The sequence below is a fragment of the Leuresthes tenuis genome, unplaced genomic scaffold (genome assembly GCF_036924035.1).
Source record: "Leuresthes tenuis unplaced genomic scaffold, fLeuTen1.0.hap1 SCAF_1, whole genome shotgun sequence".
NCBI lineage: Eukaryota > Metazoa > Chordata > Actinopteri > Atheriniformes > Atherinopsidae > Leuresthes > Leuresthes tenuis.
Window position 1 is genome coordinate 11,472,696 of NW_027325355.1, and position 27,592 is coordinate 11,500,287.

At 42.2% G+C, this 27,592-nt stretch overlaps 1 protein-coding gene and 1 long non-coding RNA gene across 2 annotated transcripts; both read right to left on the reverse strand.

The window, feature by feature from the left end:
* Positions 1–55: 55 nt before the first annotated feature.
* Positions 56–2,682, reverse strand: LOC140292538 (uncharacterized). The gene is made up of 4 exons (XR_011912564.1): positions 2,600–2,682; positions 436–546; positions 247–351; positions 56–161 (listed from the first exon to the last, which is right to left on the reverse strand). It is a non-coding gene; the product is annotated as an uncharacterized lncRNA (long non-coding RNA).
* Positions 2,683–15,454: 12,772 nt separating this feature from the next.
* Positions 15,455–25,997, reverse strand: LOC140295552 (high affinity immunoglobulin gamma Fc receptor I-like). Its single transcript, XM_072379665.1, has 9 exons — positions 25,922–25,997; positions 25,451–25,603; positions 24,981–25,058; positions 24,722–24,757; positions 19,687–19,798; positions 17,885–18,027; positions 16,584–16,850; positions 15,989–16,270; positions 15,455–15,732 (listed from the first exon to the last, which is right to left on the reverse strand). Exons 1-9 carry the CDS (start codon positions 25,995–25,997, stop codon positions 15,455–15,457), a joined length of 1,425 nt encoding a protein of 474 aa, XP_072235766.1.
* Between the last annotated feature and the right edge of the window lie 1,595 nt (positions 25,998–27,592).

The window sequence follows — 27,592 nt, forward strand, 5'->3', positions numbered from 1 at the left end:
TATCATCTGAAACATGATGCAGCCTCCACTGAATACTGACAGATACTCACTGTTGGGCTGATGGAACATCATGTTGGAAATTAATCAAGAACTCCTTTGACAGGTCACTCTTAAAGGACACACAGCTGGGTTCAGGTCCAGATTCCAGTGTCTGATGGATCCTGATAGAAAAACATTACAGCTCAATGATCAATCAAAGCTAAATACATTTTAAGTGATGTTAAATATCTTAAAAATGTATTTTACTTTTTGTCAGATGAACAGATTCTTTTGAAATTAATAATATCTTCCTTTGACAAGTCGCTCTTAAAGGACACACAGCTGGGTTCATGTTCTGGTTCAGGTTGGTTCCTGTGAATAAAGGTGGTTTGGTGATGTGAGTGCTGAGCTCTGACATGGAGAAGAGTCATGGACAGTTAGAGATGGCCATCTCACCTCTGAGCTTTGCTCTGGCTCTCATGTTCCCCACACAGAGTGGTTTTAGTGTCCTCACACTGCTCCATGCTGCTGAATTCACATCAGCTCACACACACTTTCTACCCTCATCTGCAGAGGAAACACAAATCATTCATCTTCGCATCAACTCAAATCCTCCTCTCCATGTGTCAGTGGATCTAATGCTCTGATAAAAAAAAAAAGACTCATCAGAAATGTGTTGTTTTAACAGTGGACACATATGTTCAACATTCAGCTTTAAGGGTGAGATGTTAGAGGCTGATCTCACAGTCTGAGCGTAGAACACGATCCACAAGTTAGAATTCAGGGTCTGTTCACACAGAAGAACCTCAGAGGAAGCAGGAATACAACATGGCGTCTAACCAAACCGCTGCATGATGTCAGCTTCACATTCTCAGAATAAAACTGAAAGTTAAAGTCCTGCTCTGTGAAAACACACATGAGCTCAGTGAGATGAACTTCATCACACTGTGCACATGAACATGTCAGTCATTGACTTTAATGGTCTGAAGCAGCTGTGAAAAAGTGCAGAGCAGTAAGAAATAAGTGAGCTCCTCTGAAATGGAGTCCAAGCATAAAGCAGCTCAACACGGAAATGTTCCAGTAAAGCAGAAGTCCTACATCTATGAAGTCTGTGGAACTCTTTTCCAAGGGAGTTCTGACCAAGATAGGCAGCAATAAATACAGAACACAGGTCCAAAAGCACACAGCTGAAGCACAAACAAAAGAAAAAAAACAAGTGCATGCAGTGGAGTCGCCTCAAGAACTCTCAGTTTGGATTTAAAAGTGCTCCATGAAATGAGTTCAGTTCATTTTCAGTCTTTCTGCAACATATCCCATGCAAAAGGAGCAGAGAGGACAAAAGACCTTTGACCCGGTTCAGTCTGTACATCTGGAACAGAAAGCAACAAATCTTCTGAACGGCGAGGTTACACTCATCAATAATATCTGCCAGCTGTGGGGAGAAGCAGGGGTTTTCTCTCCCCTTTACCCCGTATCTCCTTAAAGGGGCAATTTTATTCACAATGTGCAGAAAAAATTCCCCAAAGCATGTCCAAGCTTTCTCTACATCAGGGATCAGTCCTATTTTCTTCCATTTCATATCAGAGAGATTGATGATCGGCTTGTTCATTGAAGCCTTTAAGATTCCTCTTGGAAATAATAGCAGCTTTAGGTTTGGGCACCTTCGTGTTTCTAACAACAGCATTCAGGACAGAACTGGCCAGAAGATGCTTTAAAGACTGTGATGCTTCCTTGGAGGCAGATGGAGGCCTGTAGCACCCAACAACAGTTACACAGAGGCCCTTAGCAGTTTCCACATTCAGAGCCACAAATTCACATTGTTTCCACATGGATTTAGACAGAACTATAGAGGAATCAAATCTGGATTTAACGGAAGCAGCAACACCGCCACCATAAACACTGCATCCAGTTCTGTTCATATCTTCATCAGGAACAGATTTGGTCAGCCAGGTTTTTATCTGTTGATTTAACCCAAATCCTGACCACGTCCATCCTGGAGAACAAGCTGCACACATTAAGAACAACTTTAGGAGCAGTCTTTTCAGATATCAGCAGGTGCACGGATGATCCACCAGTGCAGCCTAATTTGAGGATATTTCTGACCACATTAACAGGGGACACGAGACGCAGCTTCCAGCCAAGCTGCTATTTAAAGGTTTATTCTTCAGATGTACAGTATGTGACATTTTTAATTTTGTTTGTGCTCCGAATAAATTCACTTCATGCTGTTTTTGTTCTGTGCCCCATGAAAAAAACCACTGGCCCTTGCTGATAAATTTGGTCTGTAACCGCCACTGCTCATGACTCATAGAAACCAAATGCAATCCTCCGTCTATTTCCCATATAAAAGCTAACAATTAGACATCCCATAGATCATCCATTAATAAGCCCTATTCTGCACTGGATGTTTTGATGAGATCTGCATTGTTGAGAAATGTATCGCTGTCATATCATTAATCTTTCCACTAACATGCGCCATTATTTCAGTGCTGCCCATCATCCAGGTATTAATGAATCTACAGCCTCTTCAGAACAATTCTGCCCAGATCTGAGCAGTCGAACTATTGTAGACAGAAATTTATGTGAAGTTTAAAGTTTAGCGGCTTCGTTCAGGACTTACTGACACCAGAAGTGACAACATGACGGACAGGCCGAGCCGCTGCCTCCTTCGTCCTGACTTCTCGGTTCCAGCTGTGAGTCAGGTGCCGTGAAAATTGGAGCGCAGATTTCTTCTGGAACTAAGCTGCCCACAGCTGATGTTAACGAGTCACACATTAAAAACAGCTGAATTATCTTCAGATGGCACTTCCCACCTATAAAATCAGCTGAGCAAAAGGATGGGAAGTGAAACTAAACCGAGAGGAAACACCCAGAGAGGAAGTTCAGATCCAGTAACAGATCAGTGCGTCACAAACGGTTCAGTTGGATTTGAACTTTGTCATTACAGACAAAAATGAGACTCTTTATTCAGTGATTTCCACTTTATTATCCCTGTCTGCTCCTCCAGAACAGGATTTATTGAAGTCATTGCCTCTCCCAGATGAAAAATGTGTTTCCATGTCCAACAGTTTCTCTGGTAGATCTGATGCTGATGATCAAAGCTCCGTGATGGCAGATATTTAACAGCACAGCATGTGAAACTGAATGAAAAGAACCACAGTGAAGATTCAACACTGAGCAGCACACATGACATGTGGAACTGTGGTCTAAAGACTGCCAACAAGACTAAATAAAGAGGAAACAGAGCTTTTTACTGTCTGACTGTTGGCAGAAAAGTTCATGAACACAGAAAATCAGGAGGCTCCTTCTTTAAACTGAGAGCTTCACATTTGGGAACATTTCTGCACATTGTGAAGAATCAGAGCTGAATGAGTTCAGGTGTTGATGCTGATCAGTGATGGTCTCACAGTTTCCTCTGCAGGCGGAGGCAGCAGCAGCAAGGTCACATGATGGTCATACAGGGTTAAAGATGATGAATGAGCAGGCTGCAGGTGGCACTCTTAAGTTTTAAAAACGGAACAGCAGAAACATGCAAAACATCCAGGTTAACGCAACAGGGGAGGGAAATAGTGTTCATGTGGGTACCAGCTCATTTAGGAATAAAAGGAAATGAAAAAGCAGACAAAGCTGCTGAGGAGGCAGTAAAGAAAGAGGAGGTGGAAATGAAAGTAAAATGATCAAAAACAGAGGGGAGAAGTTTAATTTGAAAGAAATAAACAAACAGTGGAATCAATATTGGAAGAATCAGGAAAAAGGAAGGCATTTATATAAATGACAAAGTGTAGCAGGAGAGGCAGGGTGTTATGGACAGAACAGAACAAGTAATTATGAGCAGGATAAGAATAGGACATATCAAACTGAATAATACACTTCAGATAATGGAGAAACATCCAACTGGGCAGTGTAGCTGTGGGCAGAGGGAGACAGTGGAACGTGTGATTATAGGTATGGAAGGGAGAGGGAAAGGATGAAGATAGGGCTGCAGAAGGCAGGAATAAGAGAATGTATTTTTTTAGAAACATAGTAGAATCTGGGAAATCTAAAGAAGGGAAGAAAATAATGATGAGATTCTTGGTGTCAACTGGGGTAATTAAAAGAATATAGGAAAGAAGAATTAGAAAGAAGTTAAGTTCAGTAGATGGCGTCATATGCAACGTCAAGGATGCCAGCTGCCAGTAAAAATCACAGAAGAAGAAGAAGAAGTATTCCTAACAATTAGTGATAGGAATTTCGGCTCTTTTTGGTGAGCCAGATCATTTGGCTCAGCTCACCAAGAAGAGCCGACTCTTTCGGCTCCAAAACGACTCCATTTCACCAGTTATACCTTTTAGAAATTTAGCGCTGTTTTGACTTGTGATTTGTATTTGAACTCATATATCACTTAAATTTCAATAAATTGCTGTTGCCACACTGTAGCCAATTGCATTTACAGTTGTAAAATCCACACACACACATATATAATATATATATATATATATATATGTAATATATATAGCTTTATTTTGACCATCAAGAGAAAGAAAACACAACAAATGTGGTATCTTCACCAAAGGTGCTCCCATGCACACATTTAATAAACAAGTTTCATTCCAACAATATATTATAGAGGACTATATCATGATCAAGTAAACAGTTTGAACACAGCATGTATCTGTTCCATGACCACCCAGATTAAATGAAAAAAAGAAACACAAAAGAGACAAGTAATGGGAATCTGAAAAACATGAAGACTTCAACTTTAACAGAACAAATGAATGAATGTGGGTTTTTTTCATATCAAATAATCAATGCCTCTTGTCTAAGTCTCTGTTAAAAATGACTTGATTGGTGATAATCATGGTGGTTAAATGAATCTTACAGAAAGCCAGCTGCTCATCTTTTTACATTCCTTGAACCACAGGCTGAGGGAAAGCAGCAGCTATCCTCCAACCAGGTTTACTAATCAGGTGCTGAAAATGACTAAAGCCTAAATATGACCTTTAACTCTGTGTTAGACCTACTCACTGTCTTCATCATGTCCTTGATCTTGTTCTGACATGTGGCACAGAATCATAATATTTCTTCACTGCCCTGTTTCATATAACCATCTTTTTTAAAACAACCTTTAATTTCCTGATAATTGCCTCTGCAGCATATCAGATGATTTTTAATGATTGTGGACATAATGACATAGAATTGAAGGTAGTACGTTCTTCTTTTCCATCACTGTACATGAACTCTCCACTGACTCTACCCATGTTTCTTTGATTCATATCAAACACAGATTTCTCAACAATCCATCCACAGCTGAGAGTTCCCACATTTCTCTCACCCATTTTGAATGGAGACAAGAAAAGTTGTCACAGACAGGGCTGTTGGTCTCTTTGCTCTCCACTAAAGAGGAGGAAAAGGATGTGACAAGAAAGTGAAAAATAGAAATAAGAGATCAATTTAAAAGCAAAACTCATGAGCAGGTAGCAGACCAGAGATATGATCCAGCATTCGTTGCACCACTGATAACACATCAAGACAGTAGTGTTGCTCTCTCACTATTTATGTCTCCCTGAAGCAAAATGTCTGACATCTTGCATCACGCATTTCGCCACAATAGCAAGAGTTTAACAGAAACTTGCCCATCTGGAGTGAACAAACTGAGGACCTGCTGATAACCATGATTCAGAGAGACGAGCTCTTTATGACACCACTGAAAAACACAACACCAACTAAGCTGTAAAAGCAGAGCTCTGGCAGCAGGTTGGGCAGACACTGAGCTGTACAGAAGCACTCAGCTATGGAATATTTTAAGACACGAAGCTTAAAAGTCTAACAAAATCAAATATATACAAGTGATATGATACTGTTAACTCACAGCTGTTCATGGCTGAATAACAGCTTTGTTTGGTACTTTTTAATTAATTAAATGATTTTTAATTAATAATTCAAAATAATAATTAATCATTTTTAATTAATAATTGAAATAACAATAGAATTTACTTCACTTTAAAAATGTGACTTTGCTCACAGCTTGACTTTTTCTGCAAAAGAGGTTAATCCTCCTATTACCTTTGGGGTCAATTTGACCCCATTTAAAGTTTAACATCTCAAAATAAATTATTGACATAATTTTTTTTTGCTTCATATTTCATGACTTTTCCTAATTTATTGAGGACAACTGGGTAGACATAAAATGAACAAGAAGATATGTTTCCAATTTCCTGTACACAACTTGAACGCATCGGTGTTCTTTGGGGTCAATTTGACCCCAAACTGTTTTTCACCGTGTAAAGCATATAAGAAACATCAACATGTTACACACATTGGCTCTGCTTATTTTGGATGATATTGAGGTCACTATAACAAACAATTGTATAATTTTCAGAAAGTTTTAGGGCCCTCACCTTACATAACCTTTGTGGTGTGTGTGCGTGTGGATTTTTATGCCTCTGCCCTCAGACTCTATCCCAGCTGCAAATGGTGGGAGCGGGAACTTATGGTTCCCGTGAAGACATTGATAGTCCACACAACATGAGGGGTGGAGCAAACTTATAAAAGCTTGCACAGCAGTCTTCTTGGTTTTCTGTGTGCTGTGTGGTTTTCTTTTTGCTCTCTGCACAAACTACACGTCTTCTCAGAAAAGGTTTTGTGTCAGTGATGTGTTGTCACAACTCTTTGACCAGGACAGTGACATGGATGAGAATGTGTCCGAGACAGAGGAAGATGTTGAGGAGGACCCTGATTATAAGGCATCCTCTTGTTCCTGATTATAAGGCATCCTCTTTTCAATGTAATCAAAATGGTTCCAGGCCCCACCAGATACGCTGTCAGCCATGTCCAAGACATCAAATCTGCAATTGAGCAATTCATTATACCGTCTATCGAAAAGGATGTATTTGAGATGATAAATTTAGAGGGGAGCTGTGTGTATGGGGAGAGTTGGAAAGACTTGGATGTGACCCACTTGCAAGCCTACACAGTGTTGCTCATTTTGGCTGGAGTGCACAAGTCAAAAGGCGAAGCAACAGCAAAGCTTTGGGCTGCTGAAACTGGAAGGGCAATATTTCCAGCCATGTCTCTTACTATTCTTGAAAACAAAAATTGTTTTTCATTCCAAATAATATAGATATAAAAATATGTACTTAGACACAATATACAGCTATTAAAACACCAAAAATATATCTCTTTCCAATCTTAGGTCAATCAGTGATATTTTAATCGTGATCTGCATATTTCGCAAATATACGATACATATATGATATATATACAATATAATATATAAATATATATATATTCACATATTTCAAATTGACCCCAAGGGTAAAAGATGTTAGTAAATTTGAAGGTAACAGGAGGGTTACGAACAGATGACGTTCCCTCCGGACCCAGTACACCAGATAAAAGAGATAGTCTCCCTCATTCCAACTCACAAAACATTTTAATTTTCAAATTACAGACTGGTCTTGAACGCATCTTCACAGCGAAGACGTCTCCTCTTTAGTATAGTGGTGAGTGTCCCCGCCTGTCACGCGGGAGGGAGAAGGAATTATTTTTTAGGAGGAAGAGCAGTCACCCACCAATCAGAAGATCGGTGGTTCGACTCTGGCTTCCCTAGGATACATGTCGAAGCGTCCTTGGGCAAGACACTGAACTCCACATTGCCCCCCCAGTGTATCATTGGGGGTATGAATGTGTATGAATGATTAGAAAAGCACGTAGTTATGAATCTTAAGACGTGCTGTATGAGTGTGTGTGAGTGGGGTGAATGTGGCATGTAGTGAAGCGCTTTGAGTGGTCAGTTAGACTAGAAAAGCGCTATACAAGTACAAGTCCATTTACCATTTACCAAGTCTGGAAATATTTGCTCTCCACTTCTTTGCTGATGCCTGACAAAACGTAAACATCATTCCATAATTATGCATCATGTTTGAGAGAGTTCAGAATCACAGGAACAGCTTGAGAAAGTAATTGAATTTCTTACAATGAGATTTCTGGATGGTCTACATCCTATATTGGGTTGAATGAAAATATTTTTATCGCTACTCTCAACTTTTTGTGATTGTTGTTGGTAAAATGACCTGAAAATGTACATTTTCAATAATGGGGTCTCTCCAGGTGACTAAAGTACAACCAGGGCCTGGCCTGTCCTTCTTCCTCCTTGTTGCTGAACCTGGTCGACGGGCCTTCAGCCATCATCAGATTATTCAAGAAAACCCTGAATCAGGTTCACATTCACAAGGAGCTGTTAATGTAATCTCACACCAGCTGAATATCTGCATCTGCACTGGATAATATCAACTCAATAAACTGGCTTTTGTTGCTCCTCATACTTTATGTTACTTTGCTGCTAAAAGATTTATCTACCTTCAGTTGACCAGTGTAAAGAACATTTCAGAAATCTTGTTACTCATCCTTATAACTTACTCAACATTTAATTAGTTATATTCTATGTGATCTTCATTGCAATTTATTATTAATCAAAGTGATCACACACAGCCAAAGACAAGCAGCTAAGTTTTCAGGACTGCAGACAGTTTCCTGTGTGTTAAATCTGAAGGAAACTTAATCTGAGAGCAGATATTAAACCAGACAGAGTAGTCAGCCTACTCCACGTGGGATACTTCTAAATAAGAGTCTGCACACCTATTAACGAGCCAGAGTGAATAAAAAAAACAAAAAAAAAGAAACTCATGCAGCACCTGAGCACCGAGTTACCCACAAAGTGATCAGAAGTATCAAGAGACAGATGTTTCTCTGTGATAAGATGATTCAATTAAAGTCAGCATTTAATAAACTTCAGAATTTTTCCACAGCTGGAAAATGATCACCTGCATGAATCAGCAGTTTAGTCACAGAGCTCATGTACGTTCTCATGAGAACAGGGGACACAGGTGAAAGTGGAAAACATTAGACTCTGCTCTTCAAAGCTTCAATAAGCCAGTTCACACATATTCCTGATAAACTAATCTTCATATTGCAACGTTCCAAAATATTGGACCTGAATCCGACTCAATGCCTGATTGTAGTTAAGCTGTTAACCAGCACACAAGGCCCGAGTTTAAGAAGTGGGTTTCCTAAAGAAGTTTATTCAGCCTTAAAGACTTCAGACTCTGCTCAATCCGTCCTTCATTTGAAATCAGAACACAATAACCTCAGCCGAGGTGACTTTGTGGTAAGATTCAGACATGAACAATTGTTCGATTTTATGAGTGGACACTCTGGAACGAACAGGTGAACATGGAAAGAAAACATACTGATCTCCCGATACTCAGGATTAAATACAATACAAATGATCAAAGTCTAATCTCTCCCGAATTGTTCATGGCTTCTTGGTTACTGCCTCATCCCCGTTTTGTGTTTTTTTTTTTTTTTAAAGTTTATGCTCCCCAAAATATTTGATTAAGCTGAAATTAAAACTCCATGCTTTTGTTCTATATAAAGACCTAATAAAGTGTACACTTCATGTCCACCAAACTCCTTTCTGCTCTTAGATTTTACTTGAATTTAACCTTAAGACCACTGCTGACATTATTCTTAAGCTTGATTTGTAAAAGATGCTGAACATGAAAACCTTCCTGATCTTATGTGCTCGTGATTTGTAGTTCTTAAATCAACTTAAACTGAAGGCGCTTAACCTCATCTCCCTCTTTGGATTATTAAAGACAATTATGTATTTATCTTAAACAGAATACCGGCACAGACTCGGTTCTAGTCAGGAATAGCTACGGACAAAAGAAGAAAAATAAATCAATTTGGCAGAAAAAATCTCAGTGATGGGTGAGGACAATGACAACAGGCAACACATGCCACTCTGTAGAATCAGCAGTCTGCAGACAGTGAAGACCAGACATATATGTCCAAGAACCTTCCACAAAGTGTGACATATATTTACAAATATTTCAATAAGAAGAAAATTATTGATAATTTGGTTATATTACAATACAATATATGCCCAGAGGGAAGGAGAGAAGCAATCTGATGTAAAATCCTGACAAAAACCTGTTTTACTAAAGCTAAAAAAAACTATCTGAAAATACAGTGACTGCATGAAGGGGTTAGTCCGGATCATTTTACGGATAAATTTACACTATTTTCACGGATATATTTGTTCATTTGGTCGTTCTGGCCTCGGTTATCAGACTGTTAAGAAAACCAGCTATTTTACCTTCCAAAGTTAAGCTTTGGTCGTTGGTCTGCTGCTGCCTCAGTGGGGTAGTTTTCCTCTTAATGTGTGACTTTGATGTTTTAACCAACATGTTAAACACCAAAGTCACAGAAACAGACCAACAACTGTGGTGTCCAGGAAGCTAAAATTAGAGGTTTTCTCAAAGGAGTCTGGAGGCTGTGAGAGCGAAGGCGTCAATTGCTGCTTTAAACGGCTGCTTGACACTAAGTACAGCAGTGAAAACATCCCAAATGTAGCGGACATTTGAGTTTCTATATATTGTCTTTTTAGGCATGTTGAATCAGTTTTTGGGGGTTCACTCCTCAGCTGCTGGACTCCTGTCTGCTCCTCCAAACTGCTGAAAACTTTCTGCTGTAGCTAACACTTAAAAACATGAAGCCTCCTGTGTTTGTTCTTGTTGACAACTTTCCTGTTAGCTGAAACATTTCAGAGTTCTCCTCAGACTGTATTTAGTGGACATAAAGGTGTCTTTAACAGAGGGAACGAGGCTGTTCTCCTCTTAAGATTTATCTCTGTGCTTCACCCCGGCTGAAGCAGACAATGAGGGGGCGGGGCTTGTTCCAAACTCTCAGCTGCTCTACCATTGGTTTATAACTGATGACGTCAGAGACGGACAAACTTCCTACTGGCTCCTGAAGCCGGTGCAGCGGGTGTGTTTCTGGAGGAATGGCAGCAGTGACACTTGTAATGTTCACAGCTTCTGTTTGACACCTCAGAGTTTATAAAACTCATACAACACTATCAGAACACATTGTCACTATATGGACCTTTATAAGTTTAGGTTTTCTAAAGTAACGGGACACACACACATCAGTCAGGATTCTGCAGGAACCACTAGAAGAGTTCCACTTCTTCCTATAGTTGAACGCTTCTATGACATCATGCAGTTCCTCTATTTGCCAACAGAGGGAGACACATCTCCATCAATGCAGAGTTCCGCTCATTCTTACTGGTGTAACCATGCCAGTCCTTGGTACTGGCAGGTTCAATTCTCTTGAATGATACCCTGCGTTGTGTTTTTTAGTAATTGAGACTGGTTTTGGTTTCGCCTGCACCGGCCGTTTATTCTCTTCTGTATAAACACACGGGAATGCTGGTCAGGCACGCATGCTGCAGAGGAATGAAAATACTTAATAAAGGAATTTAAAAAATAACTCACATACAGACTGCTAACAAAGAACCGACTTACCTCGGACGCATCCGTCCCAATACTGACGTCCATCAGGTGCAACTGATGACGTAACCACGCCAGCATTAAGGAGGACAATACCACACATACCACACTTAATGCAGAACTTCCCATATTACAATAATAAACGCAAGTGGAATGATAACTATTTACTCCGTTACATTGGCAGCACTTCACAGCTCCTGAGAGGACACATTTAAATCAGTAACATACAAAGAAATTATTTCTATATTTGAACCAGGCTTCCATCTCCATATAAGAAACACACTCTGTCCTCATACAACAAGTAGGTCTTCTGTTGAGGATGTCTTTACAGTTAACATCAGTACACACTGCATGTTGATGAAGATTCTAAGTCATCCAGGTCACAGTAATCTGAGGAGCTCACATCCTTTGGCCTAAAAGGCCTCGAGCACAGAACGAGATAAGACCAGAGTCAGCCACTCTCGAGATAAAGTTCCTTATGAGCTGCTGAAGTAAATAAGTTTATATTAGTTTTTCTTTTGGTCAGAGGCTCTGATGCTCTAGAGTTACACCAACTGTTTCTGAATGTTAGATGCAACACCTTTAAAATCTGTTTTATCTTCATGCAAACAACAGCTAATCTTAACTGTCCTGTAGTTTGTAATGTGTCAGATCTCCATTTATTCCCATCTCTTTTGCTGCATTTTTTAAAACTTCATTACATTTGTTTTGTAGTTGATATTGAACCACCAAACCAGCCAGCTCAGAAGACACAGTATTAAGCAGCTATCAGATTGAGTGGAGGATGTAAATTACTGCAACTCAGGTTACAAAAGACTAAAAGTTAACCGTAGACAATGAGTAATCTAAAGTTTATGTGTACAAATGCAGAACTTATAGTTGCTCATTCATGCCGCTTTGCATTACTAAACATAAGAAAGATCAGACCATACCTGACCCAACATGCCACCCAACTCCTGGTGCAGGCCATGGTCATCTCCCGCCTTAACTACTGCAATGCTCTCCTAACTGGTCTCCCAGCCTGTACTATGAAACCTCTGCAGATGGTCCAGAACGCGGCGGCGCGTCTGCTCTTCGATCAGCCTAAAAGAACATGTCACCCCTCTGTTCATTGAACTCCACTGGCTACCCTTAGCCGCCCGCATCAAATTCAAGTCACTGTCAGCCTACAAAGTGCTTAATGGAACGGCTCCCATCTACTTGAATGCTCTTGCAAAGGCTTATGTCACAACTGGGTCCCTCCGTTGGTCTCAGGATTGTCGTCTAGCAGCTCCTACACCACGCCTAAGACAATCCAAACTCTTTTCATGTGTCGTCCCACGATGGTGGAATGACCTACTGAGCGCTACCAGAACAGGGGCGTCTCTGTCTATCTTCAAGAAACTCTTGAAAACCCAGCTCTTCAGAGAGCATCTCCTATCCCAGCACTTACCTTGTACTTCCCTACCCCCTCTATCTCTGCACTTTATCTTTCTGCACTTCCTTCTATGCCTGCAATCTATCTCAATCTCTGTCACCTCTGACAGAGTCGGACTAGTGGGTTCCTTCTATGTAGTTTATTGTTAGCTTTTTATATAGCTTGTTATATCTTCATTTGTAAGTCGCTTTGGATAAAAGCGTCTGCTAAATACATAAACATAACCATAAACTTATCTTGCTTAAAAAAACACCAGCATTTCGTGTTCATTTTGTTTTCTTCCCTTTGAAATACCTGAACTTATCATCCCTTGTGGAGTATTTAGGTTTAGAGTTGAAGAACATCTCCTTAAAGGAGGCAGAGAGCTGTCAGAGGAAATCCCTGTAATGGCTGTTGAAAATAAAAATATGAAATTAGTTACAAACTGAGTGGTGTACTCATAAACTCAGACCTTAAACACAGATCCAATAATAAGAGAAATGTTCAGCTTTTAAAGATCTTTTGTCAGATTGTGCTTCAATTTCAGAGCCAGTCTCTCAATGTCCTCATGTGTAGTTTTGTGGGTGTGACGGAAACTTTAGTAATGCACAGAGTCAGTTATTTTCTTCTGAGGATATAAGAGGCTTTTAGAATAAAATCTTGCAAGAGAGAACAACACAGTACAAAATACAGAGTTGTTCTGACAACTGTGGCAAAGACACTTCAGTTATAATGCACATTGTTGCGTCATCGCTCCTTGGGTATAGTTGAGTGTTCTTATCGAGTCTACCTTTCCTCCCCAACCACAGTCAAGGTTACACAGACACAGCTGCAAGTACCAGCTCCCCTTCTATCCTCCTTAAAGTGCAGCTTTATCACAGCACACGATGTCCTCGGGAGAAAAGACAAAAACAGGATATGTTGCTATCTTGCAGGAGGCCATCTGCAGGTTATACACAGTAACACTGAGTACAATGCATGTAAGAATTAAGGGCAGAATTTAGAATGTAGGCAGGGAACACCTCACCAGTCCATCACAGGGCCACACAGAGACAGGCGGTGTTAACCACCACGCCAACGTGAACCATACCTGAATTCTATGTGAATAAATCCTTTGATCTTTACAAGAGAAGATCTGTTTTTCAAATTTTAATTTTCCTTCCGGCTGGGGGGAATTAGGCAGAACACCTCATACTTAGAAATATGAGGTGAAGTAAAGTTCTTCACAGAGGAAAAACAACACCTGAAAGGATTCAGGCATTAAATGACAATTCAAACTTTAGATCAAATTAGATCAAAAGTTTCAAGCATCACACACCAGAGAAAACACCCTTCAGAAAGTTAGAAAGTTATTTCTTTATTGTGATGATGAAGAACATCCAAAAAAAAAAAGCAGCACTACACACAAAGCAGTCATTTTGTTTGAACTGAACGTGCAGCTGAAGACAGTATTTCAGAAATGATGTTCAGTGGTGATATGAGCCACGGCATCATCATAGTCCAGTCCCTCATCTTCCTCATTTTGTGGAGACGTTGTCATGGAAACAGGTGGTTTCCTTCCTGCAGAGTTTAGAATACATTTTTCTTACTTTTGAATATTTGAAATCATTGTAATGTAACACATACGGCGTTTCACAGTAATTATTATCAATAATTATCTAAAATAATTTAATGACTTCATAATCAGCTCAACCTTTTAACTGAAGCATGAAAAATAATGAAGATGTAGTTAAACTGAAGAATGAAGTCTGATGGTGTGAAAGCAGGAGTTTGATTAAAGAAGTAACAGTTTTAAATAAGCTCAGTTGGAAGCAGTGTCTCAGTCATAGTTACATCCTGTTATGATTTTACAGCAATAAGCTGCAGCTGTGCTGCTAGTAAAGTCACTCCTGATTATCCCCAGGTCTGCTGCTTTGTGCTAATTTGTTGACTGCTTCAGTCATCGCTGAGATGAACTGGTTGGTCATAAAAAACATGTTGGTAGAACACTTGGAGACTTCCCCTGACTCTTGAGTTTTTAAATCACCATGATGTCGGTGTGAGTGGAGCTTTACCTGTTGGTCTGTGTCGATACAAAGACACCACGAGGACGGTGGAGATCAGGTACGGAGCGCAGACCAGGATGTGGCGCGCCACGTCCAGCGCAGTCGGCGTTGGTTCAGAAACCTTGAGAGCTGGAAGAAAAACAAACACAAACACAGCTCATCGGAAGTTCTAAAATCCCATCCGTTAACAGTCACATCACGGAACAAACGTCATCCTGTACCGACTAAACGAGGAGCACTGTGTCCTGTGGACAACAAACAGGAAGGTTGTTTGAGCAGCTCTGTTTTTATAAGCATACAAAGTCTTTGAGTTTCAGACACCCATAAAAAAAGGCTCTTAACCTTTTGGGGCTTGTCCAGGATTTGAAGATTTTACCTTTCTCACCGCAAATACAACTAAAGCTCGAGAACCCAACAGGTTTTTGATTGGTCAGTCCGGTATTTCATCTCGAAGGCTGTCAAAATGTACAATAGAGACCAAATGGAAGGAAGCACTGCAGCTGAGAGTTTTTTATTTTGTGCCAAGAACAGAAGAAAAATAAACTGGTTTGTTGAAGAGCTGTTGTGCTTCAAATGTCATGGTGGTGCAGTAATATATGGGTCAGATGTGCAGATAACAACTTCATGTAAAAAATAAATATGGTATATTCTGTGTACCAACAGATGGAGTTCTGCAGTGGGGAAGAAAAACTAAATATGATTCATATTTTCATTTGCCAGCATTGATCTTTACCTCTTATCAGCAGCCAGCTGGGTGGACACTTTTTGTGAATGCTGATGTTACACATGTAGAGGCCTTCATCAGACCTGGTTACATGGTGGAGGGTCATGTGACCTGTAGGCTCAGTCCTGATGGAGGAGCCATCTTTATAGAAAGCAGCTGGGAGGTTGGAGGAAGTGGTCTTTGATCGACAGCTCAGTGTGACGTCATCTCCCTCCATCACAGGGAGGGCAGGACTCTGCAGGATCACTGGGTTGTCTGAACATAGGATGAAAAAATGTGTTTTTTTGTGTGTTTGATATGAAAGGATAGAAGTACATCACAAATTATAATCAGTTGCAAACATTTCTGCCTAATCAGAGCAGACTGGGCCCTGTGGGAGGAAACAGACTTAAAGAAAGAGGAGCAAACATTCTAAACATTGAAGACTGCACATCTGTTCTAATTTACCTCCACAATAAGTTAATAATCATGTAAATGAGTGTTGTATGGGTTTGGGTTCCACTGGTCCTACCGGTTATAGAGATGTTGACGGAGTTGCTCCGCTGCTTTGCAGGAGATTCACACCAGTAGATTCCAGAGTCCTGCTTTTTGGCTATTTCTATGGTACATTCAGCAGAATTCTGGATCCCCAATCCCTTACCACAGCTGGACAGAATGCCGTTATGCAAGAGGAACCTTTGAATCCTCCATCCATGAGAGCTGCTGTTGTTGCTGCAGCTCAGGGACAGTTTGTCATACTCAAACAGCTGAGACGAGTCTGGAGACACTGTCAGAAATGGTGGTTTGGAATCATCTGGGATCAGAGAAAGAGTGGAACTTAGGGTGTACAGCAGCGCTTCCTTAAATGTTCCCGACAGACTCCCAAATACTGTGGAAGCAGTTTATCATTACTGCAGACTTACTGTACATGTGTGCAGACACTGGTTATCTGATGGACTCTTACTGGAAAACATTATGTTGACGTCTAACCCAACATGATCTCATGTCATATCAAATAAATAAAGCCCAACTTACGGTATATTCTGTGTCCCAACAGATGGAGTTCTGCAGTGGGGAAGAAAAACTAAATATGATTCATATTTTCATTTGCCAGCGTTGATCTTTACCTCTTATCAGCAGCCAGCTGGGTGGAGACTTTTTGTGAATGCTGATGTTACACATGTAGAGGCCTTCATCAGACCTGGTAACATGGTGGAGGGTCATGTGACCTGTAGGCTCAGTCCCGATGGAGGAGCCATCTTTATAGAAAGCAGCTGGGAGGTTGGAGGAAGTGGTCTTTGTTCCATTTTTTATTTGACAGCTCAGAGTGACGTCATCTCCCTCCATCACAGGGAGGGCAGGACTCTGCAGGATCACTGAATGTTGTTGACGTTCTGAAAAATGTGTTTGTTTTGAAATTAATAAGACAAAAAGAGACTTGGAGACAAAAGCGACACCTGCCGGAGGCTGAAATGAGTGCAGTAAAATAAAGATAAAGGAAAAATTCAGGATCTGAACATGAAAATATGTGTTTTTTGTATGTTTGATATGAAAGGATAGAAGTACACCTGAAAATGGTCTGAGCAATAATAAAGTCAATTCTGCAACAGAATTTATGTCTGAACTAACTGGATGTGATGAGGCTGACTCTGCTTAAAACATACTGATACCCTGTTCCAGCCCTGCTCCACTTCATCCACTGACCTGTCAGACACAGCAGCTTCTGTCACATGTGTCTCTGTCTTCCTGTCTGTGCAGGACTTTGTGCCCAAGCACTCAGTTCCTGGGTTTTACTGGGTCGGTTTGTCTGATTGGAGGACTGGGAAGTGGGAGTGGGTGAGCCAGACACCGTACACTGTGGAGCGCAGGTATGTTACCCTGGAAACGTGTTCTTTCTGATCCAGGTTTTATCTGCATTTGTGTTGTGATGTGATGACTTCAAATGAAAAATTCAGTCAGTACCAGGCCAGAATTTGCCCCAAAACATAAATATTTCCAGGCAGTTCCAGTGGGGAAAAGACCTGGGTCAGACGCAGGCTGGATCATATATCCCATCTGGCCTGGGAACATTTCAGGAGCCCCTAGGAGGAGCTGGAGAGTGTCGCTGGGCAGAGGGATGTCTGGGTGTCCCTCCTGGACAACTTTGTATAAGTGGCAGATGATGGATGGATGAACCTCTGAAATATAAACTTTTAAAATGTTTTCTCTGGCCTTTCTTGGCATTTCTGGTGTTTTTGTTGCTGTCAAATATCAGATTTGAACTGAACTGCATGTTAACGTGTGAAGGTTGTGGTCTGTGTCCTCTGAGCTGAATCCTCTCACAGAGATTCACTTCTCCTTGTTGGAACCCGTTTCCTTTACAGCAGCTCATGTGTATCACCTGTAAGTGGCTGGATGTGTGTCTTTAGAGGAGATGAAAGAGTCTCACCAGTGACAGTGATGTTGATGGCGTTGCTGCTGTCTCTGTGTTTGGATTCACACCAATACACTCCGCTGTCATCGGGCTTCAGCGACTTCACGCTGCAGGTGGAGGAGGTCTGGGTGCCCCATCCGACGCCACACTGAGACAACCTGGGAACATCCCATTTGTGTTAGTCATCCACACTCAGGCATTTATCTCATTGTTGGCAGAAGACTTCTGATCAGAGGTGTGGAGTCAGAGGGTTAGATGTGTTTTCTTACCCTGCAGCACACACACACACACACACACACACACACACACACACACACAAGGGATGTAACAGTTACCGGTATTACAGTAAATCGTGGTGAAATGTTACATGATAAATGTGGCAGTAGGCCCTGACTGCACTATGTCAGTGCCTGTCTGTTATTGATCACTGGGCCGGCTGGTGGCACATAAAACTCCCTCCCTCACCTCTGTGGTGATTGCCTGCTGGGTTCAGACTTCCGGGGTTGCCGATTCACCCTGTGTGAATGCCGCTCCTAACAATTCTTTACGGTAGAAAGCTTCTTTATTATTTTTCTGTATGTTGCTGGCTTGGGCTCAACCTCCATGTTTTAATAGGACACCAGTCGAAGTGGCCTGACTCTCCGTCCATCTGCACTCTACAGACTCGGGCTACTTTGTGTAGCCTCTTCTGGTCGGCTGCTTGTCCCAGCGCCAGGTCAGCTGTATTGCCGTTCAGCAGTCGCCTTGGCAATCTGCTGTGACCTGACGGGAATGATTTGATTTATGTTTTACTATTGTTGATTATTTTGTACGTTCAAGTAATTGAACCTTGATTTATTACTTTTGATCTTTTAACTTTCTTTTGTAATTGGCACAGGGCACGGCCAGCTCCTGGTGGTGGATTTCCAGGGTGGTGGTCTTCTGTTGGTGCGTGGTATAATTTCTCTTCTTTTCGTGCATGTTGTGTTGTGCTTTTCTTTTTAGATTACTGCCCTGCCTGTCTCTCAACTCTGGGAGTTGAGCCAGAGAAAACTGTGTCCCTCTTTCTTTGTATATGTGTGAGTAGCTGCTCGGCTTTTAATAATGATCCTTTTATTTTTATATTGTGGAATAAACATGTTACTTCGATGAGTTTGTCTCGAGCCTCCTCTGTGGCGAATTTGTGTAAACCCAGTTTGGGATGGTGGTAATAGCTTTGCTTTACCTTTTTGTCTGCTCTCACTAATCCACATTTATCACCATACTGGTCCCGCCACATAAATTTGACCCTTTATGTTTGAATTAATCTCATTATCTCGGTGGATTATGGGGATATGTAATAACAGCGTCAAGAGAACCAGTACGTTCAGGGACTTTTCCCTGTTTTATACGGCATTGTGGTTTGTTAGGATGAGGCATAATACAAGATTCAACCATCAAGAACGCTTCATTATAGAACATAAAACATCCCCATGTGTGCATTTCTGGGCCTTTACTGTGACACCTGTTAACACGTGACACTAAGCTGTCAGTTTAGATTTGGCAGCGTTGCCTCGTCGTCTCTTAGCGCTGTTTAATGATCTCATCTGTCAGGCTCACAAAACAGGAAGTCGATAAGCTTCTGAGGCCTTATCTTCACAGCGCAGTGCAGGAGTGTGTGATGAGCAACACACATTTACTCACCTAAGGCAGATGAAATCAGTTGCCGTGGCCGACAATAAAGAAGCAATCCTCAGAGTCAGAAAGCAGATGCCTGTGAGGTCTGACTGCACAGAGTTTGTGATCTGAGCAGTCAAACTCTCTCTGCTGTGACATGAGTGTTGTGCTGGTGAACTCACTTTGTGGTGGATCTCCACACTGTCCATTCACCGGGGCCGAGCTGCTCGCAGCTGATGGAGACGTCCTCATACTCGAAATACTGAGACCAGCTGGGAGTGACCGTCAGGGAGGCTGACGGAGACAAAAAGACAGATTACCATCTTTTCTTTCACTGTATTCTGCTGATGGTGCATGTTTTAAAGGCTCACTTCACTTCTCCGTGTGACTTACAATAACTGGTGATTTTTTTTTCCATCAGCCAGATGCTCATGTACTAAATCTCATTAGGAACAAACATTTCCTCTTCAGATACCTTTGAGTTAAGATGGATGGAAACTTTAACTTAAAACATGTCTCTCTTACTTACACAGTACATTTCCTTATTGTTCTCAGAGGTTCAGACAAACATGTGCAGCCTGAGCTGACAAACACTAAAAGAAACTCACCTGTCTGCAGGACTGAAATGGAGCTACATGAGGTTAATATCAAACACGACACCCAGAAACTCTTTGGCTGTTTTCAGTGTATTTTTGGACTTTTTTGTCTGTGGATGAATCTGAGCAGATTTCATTCAGAGTTCATCCGGCTGCTTCTGGCCTCTGTCTCCTCATCAGTAAACATTACTCTTTAGAAGCCATTTAAAGCCATTCTCCTCACGGTGAAGCCTCTGTATTCGCTCTGTGAGGTTTTCTCCTCAGGGTGAAGCCTCTGTATTCGCTCTGTGAGGTTTTCTCCTCATGGTGAAGCCTCTGAATTCGCTCTGTGAGGTTTTCTCCTCAGGGTGAAGCCTCTGTATTCGCTCTGTGAGGTTTTCTCCTCAGGGTGAAGCCTCTGTATTCGCTCTGTGAGGTTTTCTCCTCAGGGTGAAGCCTCTGTATTCGCTCTTTGAGGTTTTCTCCACAGGGTGAAGCCTCTGAATTCGCTCTGTGAGGTTTTCTCCTCATGGTGAAGCCTCTGTATTCGCTCTGTGAGGTTTTCTCCTCAGGGTGAAGCCTCTGTATTCGCTCTGTGAGGTTTTCTCCTCAGGGTGAAGCCTCTGTATTCGCTCTGTGAGGTTTTCTCCTCAGGGTGAAGCCTCTGTATTCGCTCTTTGAGGTTTTCTCCACAGGGTGAAGCCTCTGAATTCGCTCTGTGAGGTTTTCTCCTCAGGGTGAAGCCTCTGTATTCGCTCTGTGAGGTTTTCTCCTCAGGGTGAAGCCTCTGTATTCGCTCTGTGAGGTTTTCTCCTCAGGGTGAAGCTTCTGTATTCGCTCTGTGAGGTTTTCTCCTCAGGGTGAAGCCTCTGAATTCGCTCTGTGAGGTTTTCTCCTCAGGCTGAAGCCTCTGTATTCGCTCTGTGAGGTTTTCTCCTCAGGCTGAAGCCTCTGTATTCGCTCTGTGAGGTTTTCTCCTCAGGGTGAAGCCTCTGTATTCGCTCTGTGAGGTTTTCTCCTCACGGTGAAGCCTCTGTATTCGCTCTGTGAGGTTTTCTCCTCAGGCTGAAGCCTCTGTATTCGCTCTGTGAGGTTTTCTCCTCAGGGTGAAGCCTCTGTATTCGCTCTGTGAGGTTTTCTCCTCAGGCTGAAGCCTCTGTATTCGCTCTGTGAGGTTTTCTCCTCAGGCTGAAGCCTCTGTATTCGCTCTGTGAGGTTTTCTCCTCATGGTGAAGCCTCTGAATTCGCTCTGTGAGGTTTTCTCCTCAGGGTGAAGCCTCTGTATTCGCTCTGTGAGGTTTTCTCCTCAGGGTGAAGCCTCTGTATTCGCTCTGTGAGGTTTTCTCCTCAGGGTGAAGCCTCTGTATTCGCTCTGTGAGGTTTTCTCCTCAGGGTGAAGCTTCTGTATTCGCTCTGTGAGGTTTTCTCCTCAGGGTGAAGCCTCTGTATTCGCTCTTTGAGGTTTTCTCCACAGGGTGAAGCCTCTGAATTCGCTCTGTGAGGTTTTCTCCTCATGGTGAAGCCTCTGTATTCGCTCTGTGAGGTTTTCTCCTCAGGGTGAAGCTTCTGTATTCGCTCTGTGAGGTTTTCTCCTCAGGGTGAAGCCTCTGTATTCGCTCTTTGAGGTTTTCTCCTCAGGGTGAAGCCTCTGTATTCGCTCTGTGAGGTTTTCTCCTCAGGGTGAAGCCTCTGTATTCGCTCTGTGAGGTTTTCTCCTCAGGGTGAAGCCTCTGTATTCGCTCTGTGAGGTTTTCTCCTCAGGGTGAAGCTTCTGTATTCGCTCTGTGAGGTTTTCTCCACAGGGTGAAGCCTCTGAATTCGCTCTGTGAGGTTTTCTCCTCAGGGTGAAGCCTCTGTATTCGCTCTGTGAGGTTTTCTCCTCAGGGTGAAGCTTCTGTATTCGCTCTGTGAGGTTTTCTCCACAGGGTGAAGCCTCTGAATTCGCTCTGTGAGGTTTTCTCCTCAGGGTGAAGCCTCTGTATTCGCTCTGTGAGGTTTTCTCCTCAGGGTGAAGCTTCTGTATTCGCTCTGTGAGGTTTTCTCCTCAGGGTGAAGCCTCTGTATTCGCTCTGTGAGGTTTTCTCCTCAGGGTGAAGCCTCTGTATTCGCTCTGTGAGGTTTTCTCCTCAGGGTGAAGCCTCTGTATTCGCTCTGTGAGGTTTTCTCCTCAGGGTGAAGCCTCTGTATTCGCTCTGTGAGGTTTTCTCCTCAGGGTGAAGCCTCTGTATTCGCTCTGTGAGGTTTTCTCCACAGGGTGAAGCTTCTGTATTCGCTCTGAGGTTTTCTCCTCAGGGTGAAGCCTCTGTATTCGCTCTTTGAGGTTTTCTCCTCAGGGTGAAGCTTCTGTATTCGCTCTGTGAGGTTTTCTCCTCAGGGTGAAGCCTCTGTATTCGCTCTTTGAGGTTTTCTCCTCAGGGTGAAGCCTCTGTATTCGCTCTGTGAGGTTTTCTCCTCAGGGTGAAGCTTCTGTATTCGCTCTGTGAGGTTTTCTCCTCATGGTGAAGCCTCTGTATTCGCTCTTTGAGGTTTTCTCCTCAGGGTGAAGCCTCTGTATTCGCTCTGTGAGGTTTTCTCCTCATGGTGAAGCCTCTGTATTCGCTCTGTGAGGTTTTCTCCTCAGGGTGAAGCCTCTGTATTCGCTCTGTGAGGTTTTCTCCTCAGGGTGAAGCCTCTGTATTCGCTCTGTGAGGTTTTCTCCACAGGGTGAAGCCTCTGAATTCGCTCTGTGAGGTTTTCTCCTCAGGGTGAAGCCTCTGAATTCGCTCTGTGAGGTTTTCTCCTCAGGGTGAAGCCTCTGTATTCACTCTGTGAGGTTTTCTCCTCAGGGTGAAGCCTCTGTATTCGCTCTGTGAGGTTTTCTCCACAGGGTGAAGCCTCTGAATTCGCTCTGTGAGGTTTTCTCCTCAGGGTGAAGCCTCTGAATTCGCTCTGTGAGGTTTTCTCCTCAGGGTGAAGCCTCTGAATTCGCTCTGTGAGGTTTTCTCCTCAGGGTGAAGCCTCTGTATTCGCTCTGAGGTTTTCTCCTCAGGGTGAAGCCTCTGTATTCGCTCTTTGAGGTTTTCTCCTCAGGGTGAAGCTTCTGTATTCGCTCTGTGAGGTTTTCTCCTCAGGGTGAAGCCTCTGTATTCGCTCTTTGAGGTTTTCTCCTCAGGGTGAAGCCTCTGTATTCGCTCTGTGAGGTTTTCTCCTCAGGGTGAAGCCTCTGTATTCGCTCTTTGAGGTTTTCTCCTCAGGGTGAAGCTTCTGTATTCGCTCTGTGAGGTTTTCTCCTCATGGTGAAGCCTCTGTATTCGCTCTTTGAGGTTTTCTCCTCAGGGTGAAGCCTCTGTATTCGCTCTGTGAGGTTTTCTCCTCAGGGTGAAGCCTCTGTATTCGCTCTGTGAGGTTTTCTCCTCAGGGTGAAGCCTCTGTATTCGCTCTGTGAGGTTTTCTCCTCAGGGTGAAGCTTCTGTATTCGCTCTGTGAGGTTTTCTCCTCAGGCTGAAGCCTCTGTATTCGCTCTGTGAGGTTTTCTCCTCAGGGTGAAGCCTCTGTATTCGCTCTGTGAGGTTTTCTCCTCAGGGTGAAGCCTCTGTATTCGCTCTGTGAGGTTTTCTCCTCAGGGTGAAGCCTCTGTTTTCGCTCTTTGAGGTTTTCTCCTCAGGCTGAAGCCTCTGTATTCGCTCTGTGAGGTTTTCTCCTCAGGGTGAAGCCTCTGTATTCGCTCTTTGAGGTTTTCTCCTCAGGGTGAAGCCTCTGTATTCGCTCTGTGAGGTTTTCTCCTCAGGCTGAAGCCTCTGTATTCGCTCTTTGAGGTTTTGTCCTCAGGGTGAAGCCTCTGTATTCACTCTGTGAGGTTTTCTCCTCACGGTAGACTTTGATAATTATTAACTGATTGTTATGAAGGAATTTATCTGGATCAAGTGAAATAATTCTGCTGCTGTTTTCTGTGGTATTTATGTTCTGAATGAACCAAACTGTAGATTTGACCTCTCCTAATGTTTCTGTAACCTCCCAGTTGTTAGGTTGGTGTATAATTGGTGACAGTTTATTTAAAGAATCCAAACTATCTGCTGTTTGTGGACCCTTCCATCCATCCTGATACCCTACTGTAATTACTTTGTGTCCCTTTTAATGACATTTTTTTTATCTTCCTCCAATAGTCTCATCATGATGTCTTCATTTCTGGACTGAAGATCAGTGGCAGCAGGTCTTATGGAGGGATGAATCCTCCCCAGAGCCCGGACCTCAACATTATTTAAGCAGTGTGGAATCATCTTGACAGGAAACGGAACAAAAGGCAGCCTTTTTTCACATACTGTACGACAAAATTCTAAAGGGTTGTCGTCTAAAAAACGAGGATAACTCATTCAAACAACGATAAACTTGATACGCCGCCCGTACACTCAAAGTTTTAAGTGCAATAGATGGAAAAAAGCAACGAACAAACTGATCCTTTTGTCTGCCACAAATGACTGGCAAAAAAAACTGCATCAGCAGGCAATAAACCGCCAGACAGGAAGTGATGAGAGGTGGGCAGCACGCATGAAAATTCCTCAAAAAGAGTATCAAATAAACTAATATTTACAGTGTAATCCGGACACGTGCCCAGTTCTAAACTGGACACGACACTTTAAACACACACACAAGGGTCCAAACTTACCATGACTGGCAGATGTCTGGCAGGAGCTCAACAGCACTGAAACATCAAAGTTAAGCCACAGTGTGAGCACAGTGACAGACATGCATCTGAGTCACACACTTCTTCTACTTCATCAGCTGTCACTGAGACCTCAAAGTGTTGCGCTTTAAATCTCCAGCTGAATCAGAGAGCTGGTCCGCTCATATCTGACTTTTGGCTTTACAAACATCAGTCACAGGATTGTTTCTGATTATAATCATTAGTTGTTTTGTCTACTTACAGAGAACAAGCAGAGCTGTCTTCATCGTGTCTGCTGGCTGAAGACTGACCATGTTGTAACATATGTGGCGGCAACATCCTGTAATGCAAACCACAAGTGGGTATGACGTAGATGATAGTGCAGCACAATATGATAACACTTAATCTGACTATAACCATCACTTACCTACGCTGTCATGTTACAAAATATCTGCTTTCTGCTGCTTATGTGTATCTGAACTGAGAGTCCCGAGAAAAAAGCCTCACCTCCTGTTTCTGTTCTTAAATCCGCTCATTGAATCAGCTGCTTCAGTAAAATACTTTAATAAAAGGAAATCAAACTATTTCCACATCTACATCATTTGGAGAACAGGAGAGTTGTGCTGATATGAATGCACAGAGCTGACAGTCAACACTGATCTGTTTGTTGTGTCTGATGCAGATTAGATATCTGATTCTACTTATAACTGACAACACAATTTATCTTCTTACTTTCAACATCCACCAGTGAGCTGTGACATTCAGACACTCTGTGTGATTCTGTGTGGCTCATGCAGCCAAAACAGTTCTGATTGGCCCCAGTATGGACTGAGATTTGCAGCTGATCCTTTGTGAGGCCCAGTATCTGTTCAATGGTCTGATTATCTTCAGAAGGATAAGCAGCACATTGAGCAGGAGGAGTGAATCTAGCTCAGCTGATGAAAGTGCTGAGAGTGCTTAAAGTAGTTTGGGTCTCGTCTGTTTCTGACCAAGCTGGTCTTTTGGGTCAAAATGGTGTTTTGGTCACATGATTTAAAATGTGAATAGTTTGAGTTTGAGGTGAAGACTCAAAGTAGGTGTTACATATGTGATGCCTGAGGCCACGTGCTCGTTTGGATGTTTTTTCCAGATTAATAAACTGAAGACTTTCTTTAACCTTTGTTTAAAACCATCCGTCTTCTCTGACCAAACTGTGGACATTACTGTCCTCAGAGGTGAGTTCCTTCTCTTTGAGATGCAGGTGAACTGCTGAGGAGCAGGTTCTCCTGTGTGGGGCCATGTTGTTGTCAAGTGATTGTTTAGTTTCAACTGTTTAAAGGTTAAGGCTCTCCTCGCTGCACTGGCCTGCAGACACAACACTGCTCAGTTTGTGTTTACTTTCTGTCAGAGTGTGTTGTTGGCTTTGAAATGAGTCAGATTTACCATGTTTCTGATGTATATGGCGTAGAGGACCCAGATGTGGAACAGCAGCAGTCAAATAATGTGTGGCTAAAATATTTATAAAGAAAATAAGCAAAAAGCGCAGGTAAAAATAATTGAAGAACACAACAAGAAAAAATACGACACAGCAAAGAAACCAGAAAATTACAGAAGAGGAGAATGATAATGATGGCAGAAACAGCAAGGATCTGACAGAAGGTGAGATAAACCAAGGGCTACTACCTACTTCCAGCAGGATAATGCACCATGTCACAAAGCTCAGATCATCTCAAACTGGTTTCTTGAACATGACAATGAGTTCACTGTGCTCCAATGGCCTCCACAGTCACCGGGTCTCAATTCAATGCAGCCGACAAATCAGCAACAACTGTGTGATGCTATCATGGCTCCAACCTTTTACTAGCAAGGTGTACCGTATAAAGTGGTCGGTGACTGTATAAACCAATTCATTATAATCCAATCATAATCCAAACAAATCAAATGCAATTAATTTCAAATGAGTCCAACTCAAAAAAACAAAGTTTCCTATTTAAGGAAACCAACAGATTTCACTGATATCAGTAAATTGATAATTTCAAGTCTTATTTGGACTTCTTTGAGAACATATCCCATAAAACGTCTCATATATCTCAAAATTTAGAATTTCAAAGGTTAAACATCTCTTTGTTTTCTTGTATTGACATTTCTGACTCGTCTCCTGTGTGAAATGCTGGAGATGAGCTTCTGTAGTCTCAGTCTCAGGTGACGCTGGCTGTAATGAACATGCAACACTTCCTACGGGTAGCAAAGCAAAGAATAAGCATACATACAAACATCTTCTGCAGCTTCATTTAGCTGATTCATTGTGAGTGGTTCATTTAGCCAATCGCAGCCTGGCACATCAGGAATGGTCACATATTACAGGCTCAGTTTTTATGCCACCTAAATTTGAGCATCAGCTTCTACGGCTGAAAGGTTTTTTTTGTAGGAATGAAATGTAATCTCTGATGGTGGTTTAGGTTTCAGCTGTGAAAGAGGAAACTCACGTATCTGTGGGTGCTTATTGTGGTCCTGTAACTACAGGTCGGAAGTGGGAATATGGTTCTTTATGTAGTGTTATAACAAATACTTTGAGCATTTCATGTTTTAGATCTAAGATGTTTCTCTCTTGTGGAATAAGCTGCCAGTAAATGTCCGGGAAACAGACACCCTTTCCACTTTTAAGATTAGGCTTAAAACTTTCCTTTTTGATAAAGCTTATAGTTAGGGATGGCTCAGGTAATCCTGAAACATCCCATAGTTACGCTGTTATAGGCTTAGACTGCTGGGGGACCTCATCTGTCACACCTTTCCTCACTTTGCTCTCTTCTTCCCCGTTTAATTTCTCAATTGATTTTATGTACATGTGACATTATTGTGGTTATTAACTTGTGTTTCCCTGTTCCAACAGATATC